This window comes from Hydra vulgaris, chromosome 02 (genome assembly GCF_038396675.1).
Source record: "Hydra vulgaris chromosome 02, alternate assembly HydraT2T_AEP".
NCBI classification, from domain to species: domain Eukaryota; kingdom Metazoa; phylum Cnidaria; class Hydrozoa; order Anthoathecata; family Hydridae; genus Hydra; species Hydra vulgaris.
In genome coordinates, this window is record NC_088921.1 from 59226024 (window position 1) to 59250540 (window position 24517).

The window sequence follows — 24517 nt, forward strand, 5'->3', positions numbered from 1 at the left end:
GTATTTTTCCATTGGTTTACTCTTAGGCTATTTCTTAAGTATGTGTTAGTAATGTCTAAGATTTTTTTGCTTATTATTCCGATTTCGCTTTTTGCCGGGTTAATGAGACGGCAAGCAGGTTTTGATTGAAAGTTTTCTTTATGGTCTTTTAAGGTGATAAATGCTGGAGATTTTGCTAGGTATTCTATTTGGTTATTTAAATTTAGTTTTAAAGCTATTTGGTTAGCTTCTAGGTTGACTGATTTTTCTAAATTATCTGGTGCTTTTTTATAGGTTTTTGTAACATTTTCGTTCATCAGTTTATTGTGACTTTAAGCAGACATTTTATATAGATTATTGGTTTTATCAGCAAATACGTGAACTTCTTTGCTGGTTACAATTTTAGGAATATCTTTTTTTATTTTTGTTTGAAATTGATCGTTTATGTTTCTGAATTTAATAGATTTTACTAAATTTAAAAGGTCATTTTCAAAGTCGTTTAGCTCGGTACATTAAGGGGGTGTTAGTTTTGATTTAAAACCGTAATTATCGTTTGTTTCATTGTTTTGTTCGTTTTTTAGAAAAAAATGAGTTTTCCAACGAACTCTTTTTATGAAACTTTCTATTTTTTCTACTAATTTGATATTATAATTTGTTTTTACCATTGTGGGTATGTTTTTAAGAGAATAATCAAACTGGATGTTATCCATTGTTGAATATACAAATACAGAGTGCTTAACTAACAACTATTAGGAGCGTAATACGTAAGTGTATATATATGAATAAAGAAAATATCTTTATATTGTCATGTATAATATTGTATACTTGAAAGAGTGCTCAATAGATAAACTAGAGCTATATAATATAATATATATGTTACTGTTACCCGCAGTACCAGGAATTAGGTAAATGCTAATGTTTATAATGTAATTTAATATATATATATATATATATATATATATATATATATATATATATATATATATATATATATATATATATATATATATATATATATATATATATAGTATATATATAATATATATATATATATATATGATTTATATATAATATATACATATATAATATATATATATATATATATATATATATATATATATATATAGATATATATATAGACACACACAATTTTACATGATAAAAAACTAATACAGTATTGAGTTTTTGCTGGAGGATTTCTTCTTTTCTTTTCTGAGCCTCAATGAAACTTTTTGCTCTAGCAATAACCTCCTCTTCTGTTTCAGATTTTTCACTCTAAAAAAAAAAATTCTGTTTCAAATACACTTTAATATCAAATGTGACAATAGATACAGAAACAACACAACAATCACACTCCTTTTGTTGCATATGAATTTTTAAATTCATAAAAAATATGAACTTATATTGATTACTAATAATATAAAACAACTATGTACTATATATAATAATAATATTAAAAAACTTGATTATTAAAAATTAAAAAAACTAATAAATATAGAATAATAAGTAAAAAGTTTAACATTGTGTGCATGAATTTTAAGTTTTTTAAGGACCTTACTGTCACAGTTTCTTGGTGTTTAGCTTTGAGACGAGCTTCTCTGATAAGTTGACGAGCTCTTTCTTGAATGATTTCTTGCTTATTCTAAAAACACAAAAAGGAAAAGTAACTTGTACCAAAAAATTATTTTCTCTTGCATATCTTATTATTAGAGAAGCAAAATAGATGTCATACTTTTTCTGGAGTAAATAGAGGCTCACTGAACTTTTGGGAGCAACTACTATCACTGCTTGATTTAACTCGAGTGTTTTCATTGCTGACATTTTCTGCATCAGAAGTTGAACTTTTGTTTCTTAGTTCAGAAGAATTTATATCACTTAAATTGCTTATATTATCACCTGAAAAATCTTGACTTGACAACAAACTCTGAAAGTTTTCCCTGTTTTCATATATTGGACTCTGTCCTAGCTCAGCAGTTAAAGAAAGTTTGCGTTTAGGTTTTGATTCGAAAACATTATCAGAAATAGGAGAAAATTGATCTTCAGAAGGAACACTATCTACAATATCTGTGTTTTTTGCTTCAACTACTGTTTGACATTTATTTGCAGAAGATTCTAGTATCTATATTAAAAAATTTTGAACTAATAAATAACTTAAGTATACAATAAAACAGCCTGCAATAAAAAATTTTAATAAATATAACAACAACAACTACAAAAATAAACTATTATATAGTGTTGGATTAAATTTTAGAAAGAAAACTGGGGTTATAATCTGGAGTCCTAAGGGTTCCAATTAGTACACATTTATTTTTAAACACACCAAAACTAATCAGTGCAGTGTGGTAACCAGAATGGAGAGCAATTTTCCGAAATAGGTCTTTAGTAAATAGTAAAGGCTTTTATGAGAACACACAGATTATGACTTTTAAAACACTCAAGTATTAAATAACACACAAACAAATAGATTATATAATAGATTGTAATCTTAATTGTAAAAATACTTTAAAACTTAAAATATTTTTATGTAAAAAGATTTTGAGCAAAAATCTTTTAAAAATAACATTCCTAAATCAACCAATCAAAATCAATTATGAATAACAATGCTATATTTGTACCAAAAATTATTCTCTAACAGAAATCAGAGAGATACAGGCAGAAACAAAAAAAAAAACAGAGACATGGAGATGCAAAGAAAATAAAAATAAACTTTATTAAACAACAACAAAAAAACACTTTAAAACTTAAAAATTTCTTTGTAAAGCAACTTTTCAAGTCAAAACTTGTTTAAAACACTCTAAATAAAGCCACAGCACACATTTTAGATAACTATGTGAGTAATTTTGAGTACCAACATTTGATAAAGAATGTTAGTAAAGGTTACAAACTCGATCCTGTATATAATGTTTATGTTGCTAAGAAACAATTTCTTCCGAAACAAATATTATAAACTGTTAATAATTTTTCTCAGAAAATAAATATTCAGCCATTAGCCACTCATATACATAATATAATTGCAGATATTAGTAATTAGTAATATATACATAATATAATTGCAGTAACAAGATATTAGTAATTGGTAATATATACCTAATATAAGTAATATGCAGTAACTATTGATTCTTTAAACCATTCTTAAAAACAAACATTACATTCAAAAATTTGGTTTGATATATCAACTAACCAAAAAATTTATAAACAGGCAACAGTTTAGAAAGAAAGAAATTTTTTATTTAACCTTTTTTTTTACAATATTGAAATAAGAACAATATAAAAATAAAATAAAATAAAATGCAAAGAAGACTGTAGAAATTCTTCAACTTGGTGATAGTATGATAAATGACTCTTCACTTTTAAGAAAATACTGTCATAAAACAGCTGAGCAGTATGTAAAACTGGTATCTGGTATGCCCCTGGTATCATATGCCACAAAGCTTACACCATATTTTTGTCCGTAATTGGTAAATTTTATAGAAAATTTTGCTTATAAATGTACTATAATGTTAATGTTGAGACAAAAGAAGAACAAAATAAAAATCTTTAGAGGTTTTGAGATTTTCAAAAAGTTTTTTATTTTATAAAACAAAACAAAAAATATATTAAGTTTTTTAGACTTTGTAATAATTAGTTTGGGAACACCCTGTATACCTATATAAGTGATCTTTCAAATAATGGTCTTGAACTACTGAAAAAGTCCAACTTTATGATTGTCATAACAACAGTAAAAATTAATAGTTAGTTATGTGAGTGATCATTCAAATACATAAAAATATTTTGTAATTTGTCTGTAACATAAATATTTTTAAATTTCAAGAAATAATTCATAACAGAACAAAATACTAATAACAAAATTAAATAATGATAAATGAAAATCAATTTTTAAACAAAGCAAATTTAGTCTAGACAAAAATAAAGACTAATAGAAAAGCAAAAATAGACAAAGCACATAAACAATAAAGCATAAAAATAAAGCGTAAAATTCTTTATTAAATACTGATAAACAAAAATAAAAAATATGTTTAATAAAAGCAAAAAGAGCAAAATGACAATTGAATAAAAATACATTATTAAACAAAATGAATAAAATTACAATGAGAATAACAGAAAATTTAGCTTATATTATATAGAATTATATGAAAACTAAATATTAAAAGTAAATTACCATTTCTTCAGATTTCACATTATCACCGATAACAGAATTAAGAGCTTCATCTTCATCAATACTTTCAGATATATTTTTACATAGATTAGGTCTCGGAGCCTGGAACTCATTCATTTGCTTAGTTATTTTTTGAACTTCCATGCGACTTTCAGAAAGTCTTAATTGCTCAAAAATAGAATTAACTTCATGTTCATCTGTTACGCTATCGATTTCAGCTTTCCTCAGAGAGACATCTGTTTTAGATTTTTTTGATTGCTTCTTTTTTTTTTGATCTGCTTTTTGTGTTGATCGAGTGTTGAAAGATAGAGTTGGAAACATATCTTCGTCGTGAGTGATAAACTTATACTGAGAAACTAATGAGCAAATGCTTGATTTGGTTTTATTTTCAAAATGTTCTTTTATTTGATGGACATATGTCATCACAGTTAATTTGTCTGGAGTATTTGTTCTTACCATATCATTGTGATCAAGAATCTTAGGGATCCCAAGATATTCAAAACCATCAAATGCCTAATTATAATAACTATAACAATTATAACTATATTAACCATAACAGTTATAATAATTCTAACAATCATAATAATTATAATAATATATCGAAATAACCAACACAGTATATCCATGTGTAAAAGTAGATGGTTTTAAATATATTTAATAAAATATATTTTACTAGTTATAATACAAAATAAGAAGATGAAATTGTTTTTGAAAAAGCTGTGTTTTCTATGTTTTGGTTTTACAAATATAGTTTACAAATATAGGCAAGAGTTACTGTGTAAAATGAAATTGCAAAAAAATCATGTGTAACTGTGCAGAACTACTGTAAATGTTACAACAATTTTTCAAGTTATTGTGTTTTGGCTTTTTTGAGCATAGTTAAGGTAATAACAAAATGTTTTAAAAAAAAAAGCTATACATTTTTCAAAACAAACTTTTAATTTAGAAGTCAATTAGAAAAATTTAAAAACATACCAACTTGTTATTGTATGAAATATTTTGTGGTGATAAACTTGAAAAATCTCTACAAACAAAGCATGAACTTTAAAAATAAACTTTCTTTCAAATATTTTTTTTACTGACAAAAGCAAACAAAAAGCAAAAAACCGTTATAAAATACTTATATATAAAATACTTCTCCTTTCCATAAAAGATTTGTTGGACAACATGAAAAATATGAAAACTTAACAAAACACAATATAGTGCATAATTGGATTAATTAAGAACTTTATACTATCAAAAAATTTAAAAGAAATTTGAAGATCGCATTAACATGACATAACAAAAACACAATTTTAAAATTTCTTAACAGAGTAGATAGCTATAAACAAAAATATAATATAATAATAATAACAATAATAGATATTGTTAATAAATCACATGTCATTTGACAACAAATATAGTAGCATAAAAACAATAATTAAAAACAGCAAAATATTTTAAGTGGATTAATTAAACCAAGATAACCAGCTTAAAAATGGATTAGTCTAGAAGGACAATAATAAAAATATTTTAAACTTAACAAAAAAATATAAATATAAAAATTAGCTGTTTTTAAATAAAGTGGTTGTATTTGATAATAATCTGATACAGTTGAAAAAATGAATGACTACAGCTGATACAAAATAGAATTATGCTTATACAAAGTAAATAATGCAAATTGGACAATGGAAAATAATTTTTATAAAGATTAACATAACATCTTGTCTGTAGTTTATTTATAATTATGTAATTAATTCTCCGCAGAAATAATAAATAATAATATATATATAAAAAAAGAAAATATTAAAGAAAATTTCATAATAATAATAAATTTATAATAATAGAAGTAATATTAGATAATTTTTTTTTCTTTCAAAATAAAAATATAAGTATTGAAATTGTTAGGTGTTTTCAAATAAGCTTTCAAATATTTTTTCAAATAGGTTTTCAAGTAATATTTATGAACATGTGTATGCTATTAACAAGTTATTTACAATTTAGTAAAAAAAAAAAAAAAGTAAAAAATATTTGCAATGTAAACATTTCTTGTTAATAACCAAATTGTTCATTGTGTAAATATTTACAATATTTGATTGACAATAGGTAGAAAAGGATTAATGATTGGCTGAAGAAAAAATTTGTTAATAAAATAATAAACTTTTTTTTAAAACTATTTATAACTTTTCATTAAAACTTTTTTAACCTTTATACTTTTTAAAAGTTTTTCAACTTTTCTTTGAAACTTTTGTAAAACTCTTTAGATAAAATGGAATATGATTTTAAAAAATAAAAATAAATATTGTAAAAAAAAATTGAAAAACCATACACTAGTTCTGGATGATAATGATGTAATATGGCACAAAAAGCCAATCCATTTTGCCATGAGGTTGTCATATCTGTGACATGGACATCTTTGTAGTTTGCTGTAACTTGCTGAGACCATTCTATGTAAAGTGTAAAAATTTTCATTGAAGTTATGAAAAATATACAGATAAATAAAAATATATTAATATAAATAAAAAATATATAAAAATTAAATAATTGTGATTAAAAAATAAAAATACCACTGATGATGATAATTATGATGAAAATGATAATGACAATGATGAAAATAATGATAAAAATGATGATAGTAAAGGTGATGATGATGATGATGATGATGATGATGATGATGATGATGATGATGATGATGATGATGATGATGATGATGATGATGATGATAATCTTATATAAAAAAGAAACCTATTATATTTTAATCAAGCATAAATATTACTATAATGATGTATTTATATAGTATTTATATATTTTTTAAAATAAAATACTTAGCAACTCTGAATCTGGTCCATTTTTTTTATTCTAAAATAACAATAGCAAATAGTTAAAAATATATATATTTTAATTAAATAATTATTTTCCAAATTGTAAAAAACAAGCAACCATGGTTTTATGAAAAAAAATTAATAATTAAAATAAAAAATAATATTAAAAAAATATATAATTACAACTTTTATACTTTATAGACTGGTAAAATATAAATAAATAATGTGTAAAGCAAATAGAATTACTTTATCAGTTTCTTTAGGACTTTGATTTGGTGTTGAATGTTTTGTCGATGGACTGTTTGAACTAATAAATTAGAAAAAATAATTAAAGAAAAGAAAAAGCAACAAAATCATTATCTTTTTCTTTATTAAAATTTTTTAAACTTTTAACAAATTTTAATGCTTAAAACCATGTTACTTTTGAGCCTCTTGGTTAAGTGAAGGCTTAATATGATTTCTTAATAGAAATATTCATCTTGGACAGATGTAAATTGCACCTGGCTACGGTCTGGTAAAAGACCTCTTAGACAAAGACTAATATTATTATTCCATCTAAAAGGTTAGATGCAAACCTTCGTCACGTTGTTTCATGTCAATGATAATAATATGCAAGATCTTCTTAAATTAAATCATAATAGCTTATAGTGCCTTCTTTGTATGGCTATGCAACTCTTTTGATATTTAAGTATGCAACTCTTCTGATATTTATGTATGAAACTCTTCTGATATTTATGTATGCAACTCTTCTGATATTTATGCATGCAACTCTACTTATATTTATGCATGCAACTCTTTGTCACTTTAACTACATAACTATAACAAGCCCTGAGAATAACTGATATTAAGGTTTCCCAAACTCTGTGGTAGCTCTCAAATTGTTCTGTGGTAGCTCTCAAAGTTGATTCCATCAATAGTTATAAAATATTTTTACTAACTAAACATCTTGTGGTGTCCATAGTTGTTACAACTTTGGGTTGATTAACAGGATCTAACAATATAGCTTATTGGTTAGTGCCTAGTAGAAGCTATAATTAAGTTTAGTATATTTTAATAACTTGAATGATGGTTAAGCAAAAATATTAAACATAAAAAAATCATAACACCTAAATTACTTTAATCTTTTCCAAATATTCATTGTCTTTAAAGTGATGTTTTAATGGTAGAACTTTACCTAATGCAAAAATAACCAAGTCTACTTGATGTTTGTGAAATTTAAATTTGGATGTTTTATCTTATAACTAATCTTGACTAATCAAGACTAATCCTGTAAGTGCTTTTGTTTCGATTTTGAGTCTCAGGTTTGATTTCTTTCATTAAAAAAAAAACAAAAAAAACAATTGTCACTTGCTTGACCGGAGCATATACTTACATAGCAAATAACTTTTTGTTGTAAAATCAGGTTTGAGTGACTAATGTATCTTGTATGGCTTTTGTTTAGAACACTTTAATCAAATGTCATTTTGTTATTTATTGTTCGAATTAATCAAGCCCTTCATCCTTATCCATCTTCCAATGTTGTTACTATTGATTATCACACTGAATAGGTATCATTGATCCTGTTTATCTCTCTATTGACTTAGTTGCTTGTTTTATAACTTGTTAACTCAAGCTTATACTCAGTTTCTTCTTTTTCTCTTTTAGATAGCTTAGACCTTTTTCTTATTGCAGAAATATACTGGTTCCATTTGGAGTTAGATAAGCATATAGATAATATATTATGTATTTTATTCATAGCATATTTATTTTTTACATTGGTGTTTTAAAACTTATACAATATTTAATTGTATTATAAAAAGGAAAGTATTGCTCACCATCTTCTGTATTTTTGGGGCAATGTTTATGTATTTAATTTGTTTTAATGAAGAAATTAATTTGGGAGTTTATTTAGGAGGAAATCAAATACAAAAAGATGACTTTAAAACATTAGAAGATTATGGAACTTTAGGTCTTTTAGTTTAGAAAATTTTGATTAGATACCAGATCTTGTTAGTGAAAATGTCATTGTTCTAATAGATTTTGTAAACTAGTAATGCAACTTAGTAAAAAGTTTTTTTGGTTTTTTTTTTATGAGAGTTAATAGTTTCCATATTTTTAACGTTATGTATAAAAACCTTTATCTAAACCTTATTTAAATTTATATAACCTATATTTTTTATTTGGGAAATAATATAAGTATGAAAGAAATTTTATACAATATATTTTTATAAATTTTATTAATTACCTTGGACACTTTTTAGGTGTGAAAAAAACTTCAGAAGAAGCATTTGAAACATTTGAAACACAACCACTATCACAGCTAAGATATACAGATGAATCTGATAAAAAAATCTCAAAATAATTAAACTTATAAAAACACTTCATGATATATATGACACATTACTCTGTGAATTACATAAATAAAAATAGATTAATTTTATTAATATATTTATTATTTATTATACAAATAAGTTATAAATCAGATTTAATTTTAAAAAAATTTAAATACTTGAGTCGCCAATCAATGAACCAGGTCTAGAGTTAGATTTTGTGCTTGAACGCTTGCTCCATTTTCCACTTCTCCTTAAGCTGCTATTTAATAAACTTGGTACATGATGGTCAACATCAAAATTAAAATTTTCTGCTTCATTTAAACTCATCATGCTTGCTACACTGAGCATATCTTCATCTCTAATTAAAAAATAGCATTAATTTAAATTGGTTATTAAAACAGTACTAACTTATACCACAGCAATCTATGGTTGGAAGTGAAACAATAATTCCCAAAGTTCTGAATATTTTTACAATTTATTCCACAAATTACCTGTTTAACCTTTAAAAATTTACCTGATTTAACTTATGTTCTAAGTTCAAAGTGTTAGAACAAATGAACAAAGTGTTAAGAATAAATCTAACATTTTAGTATTTGATTTAAAACATTATTTAAAATAAAAAAAATCACATTAATTTTGATATACTTTTTCATCAAAGTTTTTCTATTCAAATAAACTTTTATTTACACAAACATTTATAGCTTTATTTAATTAAAGTAAAGTAAAGTAAATTTAAAATAAAATTGTTGTTGATTGAATCTTCAAATTAAACAATACTGAACTTGGTTTTTGTTATGGTATCAGCAATATTTATAAAGTTGTAAATCTGTACCCATTTGGGGAATAAAAAAACCCACATCTCTTAAATAAAGATAAGGTGTTGTACATTTACTATATATATATACACACATATATATACGCATATGTGTGTGTGTGTATATATATATATATATATATATATATATATATATATATATACACACACACACACACACTATATATATATATATATATATATATATATATATATATATATATATATATATATATATATATATATATATGTTAGGGTGTCCTATATGGGTAAATTTTTTTTTTGGTATCAAAATGCATACCCCTTATTTCTTTTCAAACTACCTAGACTTACTTAAATACAAAATTTTATCTTCGTACAACAACATTAACGCATGCTGAGAGAATTCTGAATATTTTTAAAATTTCTATTTTTAACCCTTCCTGTTATGCTAAATCAATTGAAAAACTTTTATAAAACAGCTTTTAAAAGAATATTAAATTACAGATCAGGAAGGATATTTTTCTTTTTTCCTCTATATAGGCAAAATCTTCATCCCACATTGAAAGGAATCTCTAAAGGAAATTCTCATTAATTTTTAATCAAGAAAATAACTTTGTGCTCTTGACTGACACAAAATCATATAATAATTTTCCTGCAACAATTAATATGGCAGTATTATTATTAGTTTAGTGAAAACAGTATAGAAAATATTTCTATATATTCCTACTTACCATACAAATACTAATTATTTGTATGGTAACATATCTTCTGTCAAATGTATCTCTTCCCAGAATAAGCAAACTTTCTCTTTGTAAGTTCACTACAATGTTTCCCTTGATTTGATCATTAACTTCATCATTAAAGAGTGTCAAAACTATAATTTATTTTGAAAATAACCTAAGAAAATAACAGATAGTTCAATCAGTTTCCGATAATTGTCACGTACAATAGTTTTTTGCAGTTCTCGATTATTAAATGAAGAACTTCTTACGTCCATTCCAGGTAATAATTTCCCATTCTAGTGAACAGTCACTATTTCAGGCATATTTTTCTTAAAATCTGATTTTATAGATTCCACGCTATCTTTTCTACTTTGTCTGCGAATGGGTTGAATGGATGATTTGTTTATCAGAAAATCATTACAGCTCATATCTAGTGCTTCTACTACAGCCTAAAGTATAGACAATAGTATAGTATAAAAAAGTATAGACAGAATCCCTTATGCCTAATTGACATTAAAAACTTCTAAATTGACTATCTAAAGCTGTTAACTTGGGCGTGATAAATTTTTTCCTTCCACTTTTTGTATTAGTTTCAGAACTTAACATTTGAGAGGTTGATGGTAAAGTTTCCTCAAGGCTTTCGTCAATGCTGGTGTGTTGATTGTGATGTTCTTGCATTTGTATAAAATCTTGTGTAGTAGGAGATGAAAATAAACTTCAGAAATACATTTGCTTGTGTACTTTTTTTTTCTTCTTTTAATTTTCTGTCTTGCCTTTTCTTCTTTTTTAATTTTTTTTTTCTACTACTGCAAAACATCCTGGACACCCTGGTTCTCTTTGTTTTTGTATAAATATTCTTCTATAAATATAATTTATATATATAATTTATAAATATAAATATTCTGTTTTTATTCATTCTAAAGCATCAACATATGCTATATCGAATAAATTATCTTAATTGTTTTGAAAGTTCTCATCATTGCGCTTGCAAACATCTTGTTTGTTTTTTGGAATTTTTTTCCAACTCTTTCCAAGCATGGTGAAGATCTACAAATTTTCTTATACAGTTAGGTATAGCTCTGGTAGGGATTCTAACTTTTTCCCAAAATACAATACACTTTTGAATGACAAGATTCGTGCTTTCACTAACAGTCAATTTAACTTCGCAAATGTTAAGAAGTACTGCAAGAACTTGACAGTTAGACGGTAACTTTGTGTCTGTTATTTGATAATTCCCATCACTAAGAAAAAATTTTTTTATGCAATTAATTTTTGATTTTTTTAAAGAAGTATGCTTCTTAATTCTACTGTCATTTCTTAAATGTAAACAATATGTGTTAATCACAAGAATAACTGAATCACGGTTTTCTAAAAGTGCGGATTTGCTTAAAGCGGTTTTTACAAAGTCACAAAATTCATAATAACTATCTGTTTACAATTGATAATTATTACTGTTTTCTATTTTCAATTATTATCAAACTACCAAGATAATAATTATCTAATTTAAATTATCAGTTTTGCATATTTGTAAAAACTGCTTCAAGCATATCCCCTTTTTAACAAATGACACAAGTAAGCACAACTACTGCACAACTTGTAAGAAGATGACTTAATGCAAGTTGGCACGGGTTTTCATACACCAAATAAGGTAAAAATTTATTTTCGAGTGTTTTAGAAGCAAATGAACAAAACTCAGATCTATGCGCACGAAAATAAAAACTTTGAAAAATAAGGAACACCCTAATATATACATATCTATATATATATATATATTTATAAAACATAAAAACCAGGTTGGCGATAGTTTGCCAACCTCAAACACTTCTAGATTTTATATATATATATATATATATATATATATATATATATATATATATATATATATATATATATATATATATATATACATATATATATATATATATATATATATATATATATATATACATATATATATATATATATATATATATATATATATATATATATATATATATATATATATATATATATATATATATATATATATATATATATATATATATATATATATATATATATATATACATATATATATATATATATATATATATATATATATATACATATAATGGAAAATATATAACTATATATTTAATTACGTTGCTTTTCCTTCTCTTAAGAAAATACAGGAAAGTCCAATGTCAATTTGCGCTTGAGAAATTTTACTACTGCAAGATTTCATTTTTATGGTCATTTGTTTGGATGAGGGTTCAATGCTGTAAAATTTAGCCATATCAATTGAACCTTGGGCTAAAGGCTTTCTTCGTCCAGAAGATTCCTAAATAAGGTAACACTATTTAAATATATATATATATATATATATATATATATATATATATATATATATATATATATAAAAGGGTGTTTCTAAAAATAACTTAATTTAAATAGATGTTTCTCCAAAAGAGTGAGAGAGAAAGAGAGAGAGTTTATTAAAATAAACAAATATAAAAAGTAAATATATAAAGCAAATATATAAAATAACTAACATCAAGTATGATAAATGTCCATTCTTTTGGTTCAAATAAGGATCCTTGCTTATCTTCCTAAAAATAAAAAAGCAATAGTTTTATGTAAATCATAAAATTGAAATGCATTTTAAGTTATGCATTTTTGATGTGACCTAAATACACATTCTTGATGTGACATAAATATCAAATCAAAACCAACAAAAAAAAAAAAAGTCATTTAAATATAAAAGAAAAAAATATACGATTATCAATCAAGGGAAAAAATATTATAATAAAATAATATAATTAATAAAAGTAAAATAACTAGTTTAAAACACAAAATTCAGTCAGCTCATAATCATTTTAAAATAACAACCATAAAATTCTTTAAAGGAAAAACATGCATTTAGACCGAAAAAAAAAAAGAAAAAAAGAAGCTGTGCAAACTGTATTTATATTTAAATTAGTTTAATAAAAAAAGCTATAAAAAAAAAAAAAAAAAAGATTAAAATGCAAGTTACATACTGCAAAATAAATTCTTATTTATTATCTTAAAGATAATAAACACTTCATCACTTATAAACATCAAATATCGCTTGAAAACAATGTAAGTAAATGCAAGAAAAATGTCTAAAAATATATATAATATATAAAAATAATTTTAGCATATGTTATAAAACTTTATTTTAAAACTTTATTATACAAAACTTTAAAGCCAAAAATTTTCACTAATTAATTATAACCTCTTTACGTAGAATGTAAGAAAAAACAATAGACTTGATGTTGATGTAAAGAGACAAAAAAAATGCATAGCTAATCTTTTAAATTAATGGTAATAAAAGAGTGAAAAGCTCAATACAATTTATTTGTTATCAACAACATTTTTCTGTGATGCACAAAGCAATGCATTACGTTAAAATATGCAATATATACAGTGTGGGACAAAAAATAGTGAAGCTTTTTTTTTGCGCTTTTTTTTATAAAATGGCGCTTTTTATTCGATTAATGAATTCAAACTGATGATTCGGAATTAGTAAGTGACTGGGGCCCTGACCCCTGCTAAAAATAAGACTTTTTGCAAACCCGGCCAGAGCCCCTTCAAAATTAAAAGATTTAGCAAGGGTTGATAGCCGAGGCTAGAAAAAAATTCATAATACTTTATATATTACAATTATATGCTTACCATTTACTATTTATTAAATACTGCCATACATTTATATATTTTTAAACTCTAATTTACTTCCAACAAGATCGCAAGCAACCATTATTAAGTTATGAGTTACTTTAAAATAGAGAATAAGTTAAAATACTAGGAAACATATAACTAAAGACTTAAAAAATTTTATAAAAAAGAAAAACATGAAGATGGGTAAGAGTTATAAGGTTTTTATTTATGTTTAAGGAAAAAAACTGGATTAATAAAAGTTTTTATGGCATGAAGGGACAGATACAGTAAAAAGATGCAACTTGCTGAATAAAAAGCCAAGCAAGAATGAGTATTGGTTTATCGTTATAGAGAGGATAGCTCATTTGAGCATTGACCATGATTGTATTAGTAGAAAAAAGAAAGAGATGCAACCTTACAACAATGGGAGAGTGGCTCAAGCTTGGCAGATAAAGCAGGTCTAATTACATTTATAATGCGCTTTTAGACTTTGTCTGAGAGTAAGTGGATTATTATTCATCAATTTTATTTATTCGTCAAATGCCAACGATAATGAAATATTTTTTTGCAGTAAATAAATGAGTTTTGTTGTCTAACAAAAATTGTGGATTTTAACTCTAGAATTTAAATCCATAAGCCACTGCAAGCCATAGGTTGTTAAAGAATAAAGATCAGATTCAAAACCGGCTGCTTGTTCTAAGCAATTAAAAAGTGAAGATTTAAAGCAATTAAAAAGTGAAGATTTGGCTCTATTTACTGACGACTCAACTTTATACTCTTGTCAAGACAAGAGTATAAAGTTGAGTCGTCAGTAAAAAGAGCCACTTCATGTTTCATGAAGATCGTTATTATAGATAAAAACAATACAGGAGCAAAGATAGAACCTTGTAATAGCCTTAAAGTTACTTGAAATAAAGAAGGGGGTAGGCCTTCAAGAATAACTTTACTACTGCAGTTAGAAAGAAATAGTTTCATAACCTCAAAACCTTTATATAAAGAAACTAATAACAGAGTGAGGGCTAATCACAGGATAGTTGGAGGGGTCAAAGAGTTTTAAAAAATTGGAACCAATTATTAGGCACTTTTTAAAAATTTAGCAAAAATTAAAGGGAATTCTGGAGAACACTTTTTTAAGACTATGATGGAAATCTATTCTGGAGCACAAGCTGGAGAAATGTTTAATTGAGAACTAACTTTAGCATTAGGAGCCATAGTGATTTTGTTGTTTAAGAATGTGTTTATCTGTTTATCTAGCAGGAAGAGAGTGGCCATTAGATTCAAGAGTCAAATTAGAGTAAGATTTCTTTGCAAAAAACTCTGCTTTATTCTGGGGAGAAGACCCATGAATTAGAAATTAAATGTTAGACTTACTTTAGTTACTGTTAAAGACAAACCAAAAGTCTCTAGAACCTAACATCTAAGATAAGATACAAGATTTTGTAAACTGAAAATAACAGAGCTTAACATCAGACAGGACTTTTTTACATTAACTTCTTGCAATAATAAAAATGCATTTGTTCTAAAGAGAGATTTTCTTGTAAAAAAGATGAAAAAAAAAAGATTAATGTCTAATAAAGCAACTGCTCAAGATGGTGAAAAATCTGGAGTAGAATGAGGCTTGATTTAAAATTAAAGAGAAGTAATAAAAGCTTCACAACTTTTATTTCAGAAGAAATAAAAGCTTCTGAGATGGGCTTTGTGCTTCCAACATGCACTTTAGGCATACATATTATGGATATAACATATATGTTTGCTATTTATTTAGATGCTGGCATACAATATCCATTCATTGTTATACAAACTTTAGTATTTTTATGGCGTAGTATTTGCCGAAGGAGAAGACGATCAGATGGATATGTGGTGTGACTCTAGCAAGACAAGAAAAGGAGGCATAATCTTAGACAGATTAAAAATAAAAGTCGCACTGAATAACTTTTGTTAGAAAAGATTAAAGTAATTTAGGTATCAGCATGTAGAGAGGTACCAGCTTTAGTAGAAAATGGTAGTGGTAGAAATAAGAAAACTTTAAGTGAGTGCCTTACATATTGTATGAATGAGCTTTAAGAAAAAAATTTATATAAGAGAAACAGCATAAAAGAGGATAATGATAATGATAATGATGATGATTATCATGATATTGATCATCATCATCATCATCATCATGATCATCATTATCAGGTTTTAGCCTACCTTTTTTATGCTGTTGATGATGATGATCATGATAATGATGATAATGATGATAGTGATCTTCATCATCATCATTATCATGGTAATAATGATGATTATAATGATCATGTTGATCATAACAATGTTTATATATGCAAATATATAACATGAATTTTGAATTAAAAAAATATACTTCAGGATGCATAAATGTTTATGCAGCCCTGGTCACAAACCTGGCCCTGACCTCAGCTATATTTTGCCTAACCTGGCCTTGGCCCCGGTCAAATATTAACCCATTTACTATTTGGAATTAGTTAATAGCAAATTTAAATTCCTTTTGAAAAATACTATAATTTATATATGTACAAGTTTGTATGAATCATCAGTCTTCATAAGAATATTTCCTATTTTAAATACTCATTTACTTTAATAAAAGCAAAAATCTTAAGAAATATACATAATCTGTGTACATTTATATACATACCTTAATATATGTCCATTTAAATGTATATAAATAGATATATATTAAGGTTTCATGTTCCCCCAACTAACTATTGAAAAAAATATTTTTAGAAATGGAAGCTTGTCAAATTTTGATTGCTGCCGAAGCTGCACCAATGGCACCTGAAGTATTTTGTTGTAAAGGAGAAAAGAAGGCGTGTTTTAATTTCTGCTGAGAGAAAGGCATTTTTATTTGGCCTCAAATCAGGTAGAATGTCGTTCAATGAACTTACAAAGATTTAGCACGTGCCAATTTCTTCTCTTCGTGCCATTTGGAAAAATTTTGTTGGTCAAGCTACATCACAGCACAAAAGTTACCATCTAAAAGGCAAGTTTCTGAAACTTATTTTTTCTTTAAAAATAACAACAATGTAAGAGAAAGTGACAGATCTGGTTCTAGACTTTTGGCAAAGAGCTAGAGTTCTGACAAAGCAGCGTTATCATGTTATAACACATGTTAAAAAACTTGTTGAGAAATACGGAAAGCTGAAAAAGAATAAATCCACAAAACAGAAACTCAGCAAAAAAATGAAGAAATTTTTTCTCAAGAAATCAAAGAACTATTTGATATTGCTTGAAGATGCTTTAAAATTAATCATAATAGAAGAAGACAAGACATTCTTACACTTCAAAGTGAAGGAAGAAAAGGCTACATGATTTCAGTTGATTGTGAATTGTTCAAACAGGAACAGCATATTTTAGACAGAAGAAATATAAACAAAAGAAAATAGAAAAGAAAAAAATAGAAAAGAAAAAAAACGTGTTCAACAGTCACAGACCCAGTTTTGACAGAATCAGACTCCTCTCAGGGTACTAATAATGAAGTAGATGACTTTGTTCCATCAATAGCAAAAAAAACTGAAATAGAGGGAAGAAACAAATAAATAAGAAAGTGATTATTCCAGCATTTTATATAACTCTTGATCGTTTGAAAATTCCGAATCGTTCTAGTTCCTTGGTTTTGTCTACAATTTGTCAAGGGTTAGGTGCTAATATTGAACATGTTTCAACATCATATGAATCTCTTCAATGTGCACGTATTGAAATCATAAAGAAGTTGCAAAAAGAATCATTTTATAATTCAAGCCAGAAGTTCCATTAACTAATTATTGGGATGGAAAATTGATACCTTATTTGAACAGCAGAGATGAAGTGGATCAACTGCCTATATTAGTGACAGGATATGATGTAGAAAAACTGTTGCCAGTCCCAAAACTAGATAGATGCACCAGTGAACAAATGAGTAATGCAACAGAACAAGCTTTAAAAGATTGGAACATTTCATTATAAAATTGAAGCATTCTGTTTTGATACTACTTCAAACAACACAGGTATACATTCAGGTGCTTGTACCTTGCTGGAAAAATTAATTGGAAAGTCTTTATTATACACAGCCTGTCGACACCATGTTCATGAAGTGATTTTATCCCATGTTTACAAGACTTGCTTTGGAGTATCTTCTAGTCCAGAGGTCAAGTTTTTTCTACGATTTCATGATTAGTGGAGTAAATTCAATTCTGAACCTTGGCTCTTAACTGATGCAGATCTTAAAGTGTATGGTTCACTTGTACCATCAGCAATAGAATTTGCTGTAAATACACTACTAGGAACAAAACAACCTCACAATGATTACAAAGAATTTTTGCAGGTCAAGGCGGGTCCAATTCCAGGTCAAGGCGGAATAACCTTTCATACTCCTGGTGCTATGCACCAAGCACGATAGATGGTAAAAACACTCTACTCAATTAAAATATACTTGTTTCGACATCAATTTCATTTAACAAAGAATGAAGAGAAGAATCTTCTACGATTTTCAATTTTTTCAATTGTGATTTACATGGAACACTGGTTTCGGGCTCCCACCTCTTCATCTGCTCCTCACAATGACCTGACACTGATTAAGAAGTTGGATAATTTCAAAGTATTTGACAAAGACGTTGCTGAATCTGTCATAAAAGTCATTGCAGGACATTTATGGTATTTAACTAAAGAACTTGTGAGTCTCTCTTTTTTTAGCAATGATGTTTTAGCAATGATGATACCAAACTAAAGAAAAAATGTTGATTGCACTTGAAAAACCAGTTTAAAAAAAACAGGTAAAAAGGCTTGAAGGTAAAATATTAATGGATATAATTGTAAAAATGAACTTAGACAAATTTGTAACAAATAGATTAAAATATGTATTTGAAGTGCTTGGAATAAACTGGACATTTATGAAGGATCATTGCCTAGACACATGGAGTACAGTAACCGAATACCAGGAAGCATACAAAATTGTTAATTCTATGAAAGTTGTGAATGACACAACTGAAAGAGGGGTGAAACTTGTTTCAGATTACATAAAAATCTTGACAAAAGATGAAACTCAATTGGAATATGTTTTACAAACTGTGGAAGAACATCGACATTGAATTTCAGATATGTGAAAGTCCACAATTGTGAAGACATTAATGAAAACAAGTGAACAATTAACCAGTGAAAACAAGTAAACAATTAGTATCAAAATCTGATTAAAATAAACATTAAATTTTAATTAAAAAAATAAAACTTTGTATCCAAAAAAAAATTAAAATACATTCATTTTTATTTTCTGTTGACCCTAAAATCTGATCATATCAAGTTCATTGAGCAACCCCTTGATATCAAAATATCATAATAATTTTTTGCACAGTTTATTTTTTAGTTAAAAGGAACACAATAAAGGGTTGAGAGTCCAATTTTGAGCACTTTTTTTTTTTGTCACCCTATTACCCATGCCCAAACATAAAAATAAGTATCAAAACTTTCAACAAAACCTTTTATTTTATACCATTTTCGATAGTTTTAAAATAAAATTGGCAGCCCTCAAAATTAAGAAATGCATTTTAGGTTGGTATAAGGTCAGCACAAAATATTAAAATTAAGGTTCAAGAAATCAACAAATGTACAAACATTTAGCATTAAATAGACAAAAAAACAAATGTCGAGATCATTAACTTTTCTTTTAAATATAGACATCTGAAAAACAAACGCAACATTTTGCAACTTTTATTAGGTATTAATTTTAATCATTTTACTGACAATTAAAAAAACGAAACAACAAAAAAATTGCCGATCTCAGACACTGTCAGGCCGGTAGTTAGGCCAACATTGCTGAATGCCAACCCTAATTATGAGGGCTGAATTGGTTTAAACAATTTCCAGAGCAAAATTTTTTAAATGCTGGTAAAATATTAGAAGAGCTTTTTTCTAACAACTTCAATAATTGTTTGAAAACAAGATCACATTTATTTAAAGAGATATGCATAAGGAAAGAACCAGATGAAGTAAAGATTTAATCTGTTGAAGAAGATCAGCTTCTTTTTGTGTGTGATAAGATTAACTCTAGACTGATGCAATTAATTGCTTCGAGAAAAGAAGATCAATTTAAACTTCTTTTGAATATTTTTTCAAGAATCTAAATAAAAACTGACAATCTTTCATAAATTTATTGATCACATCTTGAGATAACAAATCTTTTCTCATCAATTCCATAACATTACATTCTACAGCAAATCCAATTGTCATTGATTTTAAAAGTAGAAAGTTCTCCTTTTCAGTAAAACCAAATAGTCAAAGTTGTCTGCCATTAACAATGTCAATTTCTAAAATCCTGTTTCAAACCCATTAAGCTTTTAAAAAGAAATGGAATCAACTTCAGACGTCTGTCTGATATGTCACTAAGATTTTCTGCAACGAAATAGCAATGTAACTAAAAAAATTAAAATTTTATAAAAAAATTAGTGTAAGTTTTTTTTTCATCTTTAGCTTCCTTTAAGACTAGATTAAAACTCTTGCATTCAAGTTGTTTACTTTTAGAAAGAACTTTCTAATACTTTGTCATTTTTACAATATTCACCCAAATTAAACATAACCTCTCTGCTACTTTATGGTCATTGACCCTGGGTGTTGATCAAAATGCATAAGAAAAGTTTTTTTATTCAGTGACAGTTACATAATCAGCTATTCTGGCAGAAAAATCAGAAAGGGTTGCATGAAGCTTCCATTAACTTCCTTGATAAAAAACAGTTTTAAAAACACCATGGCTTACATGGAGATTGTAACTCCCAAATTTTAGGACTTTTAAGTTTAGTTAGCTCTTGTTACTTACACTGCTTGTCAATAATATCAAAAAGTAACCAGTTCACACTTGGATTATCTGGACACAATTTTGTCAGACTTATGCTATTAATTGTTGCAAAATATGTGGTCATACTTTTAAGTAAATTTTTTGTGGTAAGGTTATCCAAAAATTTAGTTTAAGTATCTGGGTTCAATGCTATTTAGATTGCTATTCTAAAACCTAATATTTAGACCCATTTGACAATTTTAAAAAAATCATTCAGACTTTCATCAAACGAAACCGTAAAAAAAAGGACTTCTTTATATATCTTGTTAAAAGTCTACTTTTTGTTGAAAATAATGTCCAAAACTATAATGTATAAACATAATGTCCTAAACTAAATCTAATAACATAACCAAGTTTTAGTCTACTCATCTCATAGGATTTAGAAATTGAACTGCATGCAAAATAGAATAGATTTCTGAATAAGTTTTATCAGATTGATCTAATAAACAAACTGTTTGCTATCGGATGTAGACTGTGCAGGCCTAAAGAAGCAAGATACTGGCTTTGACTTCTAAATACTTTTTTGCCCCTCCATGTGACTTATCACAGCTTTCAAACTTATATTTGACAAAGTTAAATTGAATAAAGCATATTTTGCACTTGGCTGACTTTTTATCTGTGCGATTTACCAGCCATTTTTTAAATAATAGATCATTTAACCATTCTTTATTGAAATATGTTGCTACTTAAAATTTTTTTAAATTTTTGTTTATTCTAAAAAAAGAGAATGAAAATAGAATATGGTTCAAAGAACTTTGAAAATCTTCACGTTTCAGCTATTATACACAAAAAAGTACCATATAAATTCATTTAAAACATTAATAATTGTTCCACCTAAACCATTATAAATGTTATGCATAACTTTTTTGTTTGGTTTAAAATGTTAATAAATGACCAGAATTTTTTTTTTTTTATAATGATCAAATATTATTATATTTAAACAATCTTTCAAGCTATATGATTATTTAATTAATGACCTAAAAAAGGAATATTATTTACAATAAAAGATTTTAAAACATTAAAATAAAATAGTACAAAATGAAAAAATTCCCTGAATTTCCCTTAGTCTTAATTAAGTCAATCTTTTTCCCATGATTTTTCTTGATTGTATCTAAACTTACCTGACTTTCAAAAATCCCCTAATTTGATGGCAACCCTGTTCGTTTTAAACAATTTAGCTCCATAAACAATTTAGCTCCATATAAATAACAACATGAACAAAACAGATTAGAAACTTTTTATTATTATTATTAAATTCACCTCCCCAAGGCTCAAGAGATACTATAGACGCCAGAGACACTACTGTCGAGAAGATTTTTTTTCTTCCTAATTTATTTAAAAAGTTTCTCTCAACCCTAAACTTTAAAACACAATCCATTTAAATAAGGGCACTGTGGTGTGAAACATATTAAGTGTAGTACTTTCAGAGTTGAAGAGAGTAAACTTTCATCTCACAATCAAATTTCAAATTTGATTGTGAAATGAAAGTTCTGCCACTTGTCTACTAGTGCATAATAAACTTCCATTTGTAATTTTTTGTCAGTGCATGATCTGCATTTAATTGACTACTGTGGCTCTATGACACAAGAGCAATTCTTTAACCTTCTAATACTAATAATCTTCTTTTACTTACATATTAAATATTAGTTACAAAACATATAAATTTTAGTGCACTACTTTTTTGAAGTTGACAAAAATATATTTAAAATATATTATAACTTGATACCTTAAAGAGTGTACAAACTATATCAAGCTCTTCAGGTTCTACCCATACCATTACTCCTCGATGTGGTTTAGCAATGCCGGGTTGAAAATTAAATGGTCTTGAGTACTTGCGTCGATTTGCTCCTCTCTGAAACAATACTAGTAACTTTGTTGGTGTCCTGTGCAAAAAATATTTTAAATAGTTGTATAAAAACATGGGTCATAATATAAATAAAGTTTTGATATAAATTTTTAAAAAGTTTTTTAAAGAGTCTACCATTTATTATCTTTCTTGCACTCCAAAGTCACTGATTGTAATTGTACAAAAAATTGAAACTTTGCTGCTTTTTTACCAACACGTTGAATACGCTTCCAAACTGAACCCATTATAATTTCAATATTTGACTCATCAGAATTTCCTAATGTAAATTTTTTTTTTTTTTTAATTTCAAGAGCCTTAAAAAATCATGGTAGCCTTTGCTATCACGATTTAGATAAATAAGTATTAAATCAAGACTATAATTGTAATTTCAGAGAACTTAGTCAAATGCATTTAACTTTTACAGCCTTTTTAAACAAATAGTATTAATTTTCTAGACATTTATACAGCTAAATTTTTTTATGGTTAGTTTAATAGTAACAAAGTATCAGCAATAAAAGCTTCAATATAAAATTTTGGCAGCAATCTTATGATCTTATAGCATGAAGTTTATCATCAAATTCATATTAAGTATAACCTTTTCGTTGTACTAAAATTTAAAAAATCTTTGCTTTAAAATCGTTGAACAAAATAAATATTTATTAAAACAAAAATACGGCGGCGAAAATAATAACATTGCTTAAATTTTATTTCACACGCCAACGATTTAAAAAAATACTTCAGAAAATTTTGCTGCGATAAAAACGAAAGTGCTAATTTTAAGTCATTTTTAAGAATGAAAATTGAGAAAATTGAAAAGTGTGAAATTTGAGCAATATGCTATAAGTAGCCAGTCTGGGTTTTTAGATGCATAAGAAACTTTTTTTCAATTGATTTTTTAATAAGTTTAAAAGGTCTTACTTTGAAACTTTGTCCGGGCAATTCTTTTAAATTTATTTGTTTGGTCAATAAAATTGCTCTACATGTTTAAGTCATAAAAAATATATATAGAAATGACGTGTACAAGTCAAAGACTAAAGTCTTATCTTCAAGCCTCTTTGGTACAGCAAGTTGTGAATTTTTTTCGATACTAAAATCATTTTCGTTTCATTATAGAAGTATAATAAACATGGCAACATATCAATGTCATTAACAAAATCTATAATGTATCAATGTCAATAACAAAGTCAATATCGTAATGAGTAGCGTGGGCGACACTTTTAAACATTGTTTAAACTCTAAACAGAAAAAATTTACAGCCTCATCATATTGGGGGAAGGGGGTAAATTTTACATGGCCGTTATTTTTGAACAAACTTTTTGGGATATTTTTGTTCCCAGGTTTCAATCACCACAATTTTTTGCAAAACATTCTTATTTGACATAAACATCTCAACAGGGCCGACGACACGGGTTTCGAAGTGGGAGGGGGGAGGGG

General features: G+C 26.4%; 1 protein-coding gene across 4 annotated transcripts in view; it reads right to left on the reverse strand.

The window, feature by feature from the left end:
* The window catches only part of LOC100198081 (EH domain-binding protein 1), a 50995-nt gene extending 26755 nt beyond the window's left edge, over positions 1-24240 (reverse strand). For 2 of the 4 annotated variants that reach the window (XM_065791539.1, XM_065791541.1), the window contains exons 1-15: positions 23679-23757; positions 23219-23360; positions 22964-23120; positions 13298-13354; positions 12908-13086; positions 9425-9606; positions 9161-9254; positions 7183-7243; positions 6940-6973; positions 6444-6561; positions 5111-5159; positions 4139-4648; positions 1712-2098; positions 1538-1621; positions 1153-1254 (exon numbers count right to left, since the gene is read on the reverse strand). In XM_065791539.1, the coding sequence (XP_065647611.1) occupies positions 1153-1254; positions 1538-1621; positions 1712-2098; positions 4139-4648; positions 5111-5159; positions 6444-6561; positions 6940-6973; positions 7183-7243; positions 9161-9254; positions 9425-9606; positions 12908-13086; positions 13298-13354; positions 22964-23120; positions 23219-23328 (2124 nt within the window). In that variant the 5' untranslated portion in view covers positions 23329-23360; positions 23679-23757. Of the gene's footprint in view, positions 1-1152; positions 1255-1537; positions 1622-1711; positions 2099-4138; positions 4649-5110; positions 5160-6443; positions 6562-6939; positions 6974-7182; positions 7244-9160; positions 9255-9424; positions 9607-12907; positions 13087-13297; positions 13355-22963; positions 23121-23218; positions 23361-23678; positions 23758-24001 lie in introns of those variants that run through there. The other 2 variants (XM_065791542.1, XM_065791540.1) reach the window with 2 other exon arrangements.
* Positions 24241-24517: the final 277 nt, after the last annotated feature.